This window comes from Abramis brama (assembly GCF_963993115.1).
Source record: "Abramis brama genome assembly, chromosome: 17".
Taxonomy (NCBI): Eukaryota; Metazoa; Chordata; class Actinopteri; order Cypriniformes; family Leuciscidae; genus Abramis; species Abramis brama.
The window spans coordinates 5,325,547-5,332,843 of NC_139979.1; the positions used below are offsets into that span (position 1 = coordinate 5,325,547).

Sequence of the window (7,297 nt, forward strand, 5' to 3'; positions counted from 1 at the left end):
AAATCAAACAATTAAAATATCTGAGAGAGCAAGACAAAAGGGACTGCAGTATGCATTCGAGCGATGTATCCACGACATAATATGCAACCGATTAGAGAATAATTAAAGCCTATCCCAGCGCAAGCAGCAGCCGCCTCGTACACTGACCATTCAAATGGGAAACACACATATTGAGGAACAGCATATGTTCATGCACAGCAGGGTAAGTGAAATTTGAAAATAATCTAATAATTATAAATCAAACAGCTTATTCATGAATCTTGTGGAATAAACACAAGACATTAGCCTGACCACTTTGCAATGATAACATTCTCCCGCTTATATTTTTAGTGCGCCAGGCTACTGCTCACACGTCGTGGAGCAAACGTAGGTGTTTTTGTTAATCCTGATGACATTTAGTTGTGAATGGGGGCGTCCCACACTGCTTGATCCACGCCCGGCATTTCTCCCCTTGGGTTTTAGGTTTCGGGAAGGAAAAAAATTCCAACCCCCCCGTCCAAACTTTTAGGATACCGGGTATCAGATTTGCACAATCCATACACACAACTCTTCGGCATGTTTCCCTCGCTCGAAAGTTTGCCAGACCTCCCGCGCCTAGTTACGGTTGCTAAGCCACGACTGGCCTGTGGCGGTTTTCGGGTGTGGCTTAGCGAAGGGCCAATTACAGCTAGTTGGGGATCCATGATAAGAAGTGACATCACGGTACGAAGTGACGTACCAGTCGTTTGCATATGACCGCCTCCAGCGCAAGACAGCTACGCCTCATTTCTCATCATCGCAACGTTGTCACGCCCACAGGTGTTCAGTAGCCGCGTTTCCACTGTCGGGCCAGGGCCGGGCCGTGCTAGTGCGTGCCAGGGCCAGTAGCGTTTCCACTGTCACTACTGGGGCTTGATCGGGGCTTACTCGGGGCCAACGGCCAGGATTTCTGGCCCGTCGAATACCTTGGGCCAAAGCGGGCCAGCTCGGGCTAGAGGTGTGGTCAAGGTAAAAGGCGGAGTTTATCGGTGTTAGAGAAAGTTATGGTCTGCGGCAAGATGCACATTTCACTTTTTTATATCGCGCAAAATAATCACTGCTCGAAATGGAGAATCGCCTGTACTGGTCTGTCGAAGACACCAAAGCTCTTCTGAGCATTTGGGCAGAAGAAAGGGTTCAATTTGATGGCGTGAGCAGAAACGAGCGTTATAAAATACATTGTTGCTGAACTTGCTAAGCTAAGCATTCAGCGAACAACGCTTCAAGTTCGGGAAAAATTGAAAAAGTTGCAGGTGCAGTACAAGGGGATTAAAACGCACAATGGACAAAACGGTGCCCAGAGAAGGAACTTTCCATGGTTCGACTTGATGGACGGTGTGCTGGATCACCGTCCCTCTGTTAGTGGAGAGACAAGTCGGGACACTATGGCAGCTGCGGACGGTGAGTTAACATACATGCTATCTTCCTAACTTCTAAGTTTTCTAACCTCCTAAGAAAACAAATAATTCCCACTGAAATGGGTGGGGTTGTATGACGTTTGATCCAGGAAGGTGTGTTAAGGGCAGGGTTTAGGGCAGCGCTGCGGGGCTACTGGCCCGGCAGTGGAAACGCAAGCCTAGTGCTTGAGGCCCGAGGCCACTGGCCCGGCTCGGCTCGCTGTTAGCCCTGGCTCACACTGGCCCGACAGTGGAAACGCGGCTAGTGGACGTGCAGCGAGTGGGTCTGTTTACAAGGAGATTGTGATGCCACGCAGATGTGCTGTTCCTGGCTGTGGACAAACAAAATGTTTGAATACACTGCCGAACGATCCAGACGTCAAGGAAAAATGGATGCAGTTTATTTCTTGCGGATGTCCCAGTCACGGCAGTGTTAATTTAAGCGTGTGTTCTCTACATTTCAAGGATGACTGTTTTGAGAACAAATCGCAGTATGATGCTGGCTTTGCCAGAAAACTTTTGCTTAAAGATCAGGCCGTGCCGACTATTCTGGGTCCCAACGATGCCGCAAACTGTAAGTAATGTATTTGCATCAGAGGATGAGAAACAGGGTGGGAAAAGGTCATAAATCATTAAAATTGAAAAGTTTTTTGTCCAAAAAATTATAGTAATACTTTAATTGCACCTAAGGGAACATAATAAAACAACAACAAAAACCATGTCATAACCCCATGTTCCGTTTGTGGTTAGCATTGTGCTGAAGAGTAGTGTTTGTGGTTATAGGCTACACAAGTGCAAACTAAACTCGAAAGGAAATATAGAGACCAGACCTCTTGGAACTTTAATTGAATAATCTTGAACTAGACCAACCAAAGTGACAGGATCCTGAAACTCAAAAAAAAATAAAAAATTGTAGAGAGTTAGGAATGAAACGTCTAGATAAAATCTGAAAATAAATGTATTAAAAGTGTATTACCATTGCATCAATGCAAACAGGAAGTGGATTGACGCAGGCAGAAATAATGTGTAAATATTGATATTATGTGTAATAGATTAGGGCAATGGCCCATTTTAGTGGTGGCCAAATGACATTATAAAATAAATAAGTGCTATAAAAATGTACATTACTACATACAAGTAATTTACAACACTCCATAATTCACATTTTGATAAAAAATAGCCTATATACTTTTTTTTAAATTAGTTTGGGCATTCTGCAGCCTTTCATCAAACTTCTCAACACACAGCCCACCTCAAGATTGTTTTTAATCAATGCACAAATCATACAATAAAACAACAACAGATTAACACTATCTATAGGCTACCTAAATTCCGAGAAGGTGGGCAAGGCTCAGCCCACCCCTGCCCATGCCTAGATCTGACCCCAAGTGCAAGTGTGTGTCAGCCCCTCACTTACACTGACTATAAGAAGAGGTGCTTCCTTTAATGTGAGAGAAGAACACACACGAGCATCTTGACGAGCAGTAGGAAGAAGAAACCAGTGCTGAAACACCAGACACCTGACATTAGAGACACACAGAGGAAGGAAAGGGTAAGCTTCATCTGTAATTGTATTTTCTGGTCCATGGAATTCACAGGAAAATGAATGATACCATGTTGAATTCCCGACCCCAGAAGACTATTGAACATAAAACCAGAATAATATATTTGGATCAACTTGACATAAGCAATTGATAATGTAGGAAACAGCAGACAACTGTACATAGTTTCATGAATGTACTAAAGTATTTGTTAGTTGTTCAAATGAATGAGAAATTGCTTTTCATGTATATAGACACTAGATGGTAAGGAGGTTGAACAAGAAGTTTTGAGAATTTCAAATTGTGATCTGAGAAAAGTACCAAAGCGACTGAGAAAAACTAAAACATTAAGCCAACAAGAGTACAGGGTACTCAAGTGTACTTCTTCTTTAAAACTTAAAATAAGAAAGTATACTTTCAGTCTACCTTTTATATGTCTCAGAAATATACTTAAAAATATATAAAATTGCACTTAAGTAGAAACTATACTTGACAGAAAATTAAGTATATTTGGCCTATACTTGTACTCAATCTTTTGATCGAGATATAGGCCTACTTATATAATTATAATGAACTATTCTAAGTATACTTGGCTTGTAGTTGTGTATACTCTTTTGATCAGCCTTAAATGTGTGTTGTTGTTTTTTTTGTTTTTTTTGACATAGTCTTATAAACTTACATTGTTTGAAAAAAAAATATTTATTAAAAAAACAGATGTGTTCCTAATTCTGAGTATCTGAGTTTTTGTGGTTAGTCCACACTGGTATAGTGTACATAGGAATTTACTTTAAATCTTAATAAAATTATCTTGATGGATACTTTTTTTTTTTTGTAAGGGAAATTATACTTCATCTAATAATTTTGGTTAAATAATGCAAGGACATTCATAAACTGTAAGTGTGGTTTAAATGTACAACCTTTTAGCAGCAATTATATGCAAATATACATCAGGCCAATGGCCAATCACATGATATCAATGAGTTCTTATTGCGCCCTCTACTTGTAAACACTTGTCTACTAAAACACTGCAGCAATCGACACTATTTTCTGGATGTCCATCAAGATTATTTTATCTTTTTGTTGTTGTAACAGTAACAATTGTTTTAAAAGGTCAGCTAAATTTAATGTAGTCATTAAATTTAAACTAATGTAGTTTTTCAGTAAAAAAAAGTAAATATAATAAAAAATGACCATTGTTTCCTCCAACTATAATTTCTGTGTAAATACATTGATATTACCTCTGTACCACATTAAAACTTTGTAAATGCAGTTTTGTACTAATGTATTGTTTTATTCTGTGCTAACCTATTCTGTTTTATTCTGTGCTGCTGTGAGTATAAAAAGTTGAATTCATTTATTTTTAATATTCTAAAATTGGGTATAGGTTTTTAGGGTTTGGTTAATACAAAAAGGGAATGTTATTTTATATTTATATTAAATACTGATCACCACAGGTGCTCAGTAAGGAATTTAATATAAAGCTATTTTTACAGGTCTTATCTGTGTCCATATGCTTTTTCATTACATTATTATGTTCATTGTGAATTCCTGTGGGCAGGTTGATGATGTAATGATGTCCTTATCTGCCCCTGTGAGGTTCATTCGGATGTTGTAAAAAATCAATGAATCAAATTTCATTGTGCACCACTGATTTCAGAATTTCTACCCGCATTCTCCTCTGAATTCTACTCAAAAGTAGCCTGATTAAGAGCCTTCCTAACTAACTGTTTCTGTTTGGATTCCTCTAGTTTTTGACTCTAAGATGAAGTCTGTTATTTCCCATTGGTATTCTGATTTTTTTCCACAGACTGCACAAGAGTAGTCAACAAGAAGTGTTTAATGATGGGAAAACACTCAATCTCCCTGCAAATTATAAAATTGGCTGGATGGAAACTCTGGATAATGAAAAGTTAATTTCTACCCTCACTATTCCTGGTACCCATGAAGCCTTGGCTCTTTATGGAGGACCATTAGCAGAATGTCAGGCATGGTCACTAGAGAACCAGCTAAAGGCCGGGATACGCTACTTCGACCTCAGAGTGTCTGGCTATAAATTAGTAATTATGCATGGACCGCTTTACCAGCGTACATCATTGTCAAAAGTTCTCAGCACAGTCAGGACATTTTTAACTCAGTTCAGAAATGAGGTAGTGCTTCTCAGAGTTAAGCCCGTTTTTCCTATGAAGGAAAAAGTTCAGAATTTAGTTAAAAACATGATTAGAAATGATACAGATGTCTGGGTTAAGCCGTTACTTCCAAAGATTGGTGAAGTAAGAGGAAAGATCGTTTTTGTTCAGAAGAACAGCTTTAAGCTGGGTATTATTTTGTCTGAAACTGACAAAAAAGGAGACTATAAAGTAACTAAAGTTAAAGACAAAGAGATAAAGATTAAACAGCATCTGGAAGAAGCTGCTAATCAATGTAGAACTGGTTCTGCTCTGAGTCTGAGCTACTCGAGTGGCACGAGCTTAGGTACATATATGTCTTTTTTTTTATTGCCAAAAACATTGGCAAAGAAAATCAATCCCTGGTTGTATGGTCACCTGGCAAAGGAATTAAAAAAGAACCCAAAGCCTTGTTTTGGGATCATAGCCATGGACTTTCCATGTTTTGACTTGATTCAAAAGGTCATCAAATTCAATAGGCCTGCCTAAGATTTACTTTTTCCCATTGGTTCATCAAGAAATTAATGTTCTCATTAAATGCTTTCATCAGATAATTGAGAATTTTTAAACTGGCAAGTGATATAAAACAAATATTTCAAGTGTGTTATCTTATTTCAATAATAACAATTATTTGTTGTCCTATGGGTTTGGAACAACATTAACATGAGTAAATTATGAAGAAATAGTAATTTTGGGGTAAAAAAAAATTAGGCATGGGCAAAAACATCTATATGGCTCAACAGCTAGAAGTTTCCATTTTGATTAATTGCTAATTCATTTTTATTTTCAGCAATGCATCTTGATATTGGCAAGAAATGTTTTAATATTTTTTTAACGAATGATGTTAAATTTGATTCATGGTTTTCTCTTTTTTTCTTCAAAAAAAAAAGCAAAACAACAACAAAAAAAGCAACGAGCTAGGCTGTCAATGTGATATTTTGAATACAAGTTATGTTTATGTTTGTACAATTTCTTCTTCAAATTCATTATGTTTCAGTGCTTATGTGTACATTCTGGAAATCTTTTTCGAAGAATACAAGATTTGAGTGTCACTCTGTCAGTTGTAAATACTGCATGTGGAAAATGTTTGAAGTTGTTCGTGTTTAGCCAGTCATTACTATGCAAATAAGTTATACATGTGTTGATAATATAATGTGCTGAACTGTAATATGCATATTTTGTTAGTAAATACAGCGACGGGAAGCCATCACATCAGCATTCTTTCCTAACATTTTATAGGCTACTTCTTTTCAGGAGTAGCCTATGCGTCAATAAACGTATTAACACATTTGCTAGAAAATAATGGCATACAATGTCAATTATGATTGGTGTGTCGTTTTAACATTCTTAACTGTCTGTTGTGGTGTATGATCATTGTTGAACTAAATAAAGCATTGCAATCAATGGCTCATTAGCTTTTTGTTGAAAACGACAAAGTCAACATGAAACCATAATATATATATATAATATATATATATATATATATATATATATATATATATATATATATATATATATATATATTTAATGCATGCTCTTGGTATTAGCTTCCATCACTTTAGGGGGGTTTTTCAAGATGGCGGAGTGAGTGGTAGCACTTTTGCAGGCTCCTGTAAAAAGCTTATTTTTAGTCCTTGTAATGTGATAAACTAGTGTAACATCCCCTCTGTAAAATAGATATTTAACGTAGTGTCAACATTTTCTTCGTTTTTTTGGAATCATGTCCGACCACAAGTACAATTTGGCTGCTCTCCACGAGGCATGCGATGATTTTGACATTGAGGGAGAAATGGAAGCAGAGCAACATTCATCCAAAGAAGACAAAATTAACAAAGAACATACGCCGATTAAACAACCAAATCCAAAGAAACAGAGACACCAAAGTGAAATTGAGGACGTGAATACTGGCGCTGCAATTCTTCATGCAGTACAAGCTCTGACCAGAAAAATGGACGAGCAGACGGAACTTTTGAAAAGTTTCGACAGACGTATCGAAGCTAACACAACCGCAACTAAAGAAAACAGAGAAGAAATCTGCGCGCTTCAAAAAAAAATAGGAGGCCTTCAGAGAGAAAACAGCTTGTTAAAAGAAGCATGTGCAGAGCAAACCCGATATAAAAGAAGGTGGAATCTGAGAATGATTGGTCTCCCTGAAAAGGATGGAGAGGACACGAGA

General features: G+C 37.6%; 1 protein-coding gene across 1 annotated transcript; it reads left to right on the top strand.

Moving 5' to 3' along the window:
• Positions 1-1,084: 1,084 nt before the first annotated feature.
• On the top strand, positions 1,085-5,960 carry LOC311067865 (1-phosphatidylinositol phosphodiesterase-like; the record flags this gene model as incomplete). Its single annotated transcript, XM_084090012.1, has 3 exons — positions 1,085-1,168; positions 1,881-1,993; positions 4,764-5,960. 3 exons carry the CDS (start codon positions 1,085-1,087, stop codon positions 5,608-5,610), a joined length of 1,044 nt encoding a protein of 347 aa, XP_083946138.1. The 3' UTR covers positions 5,611-5,960.
• Positions 5,961-7,297: the final 1,337 nt, after the last annotated feature.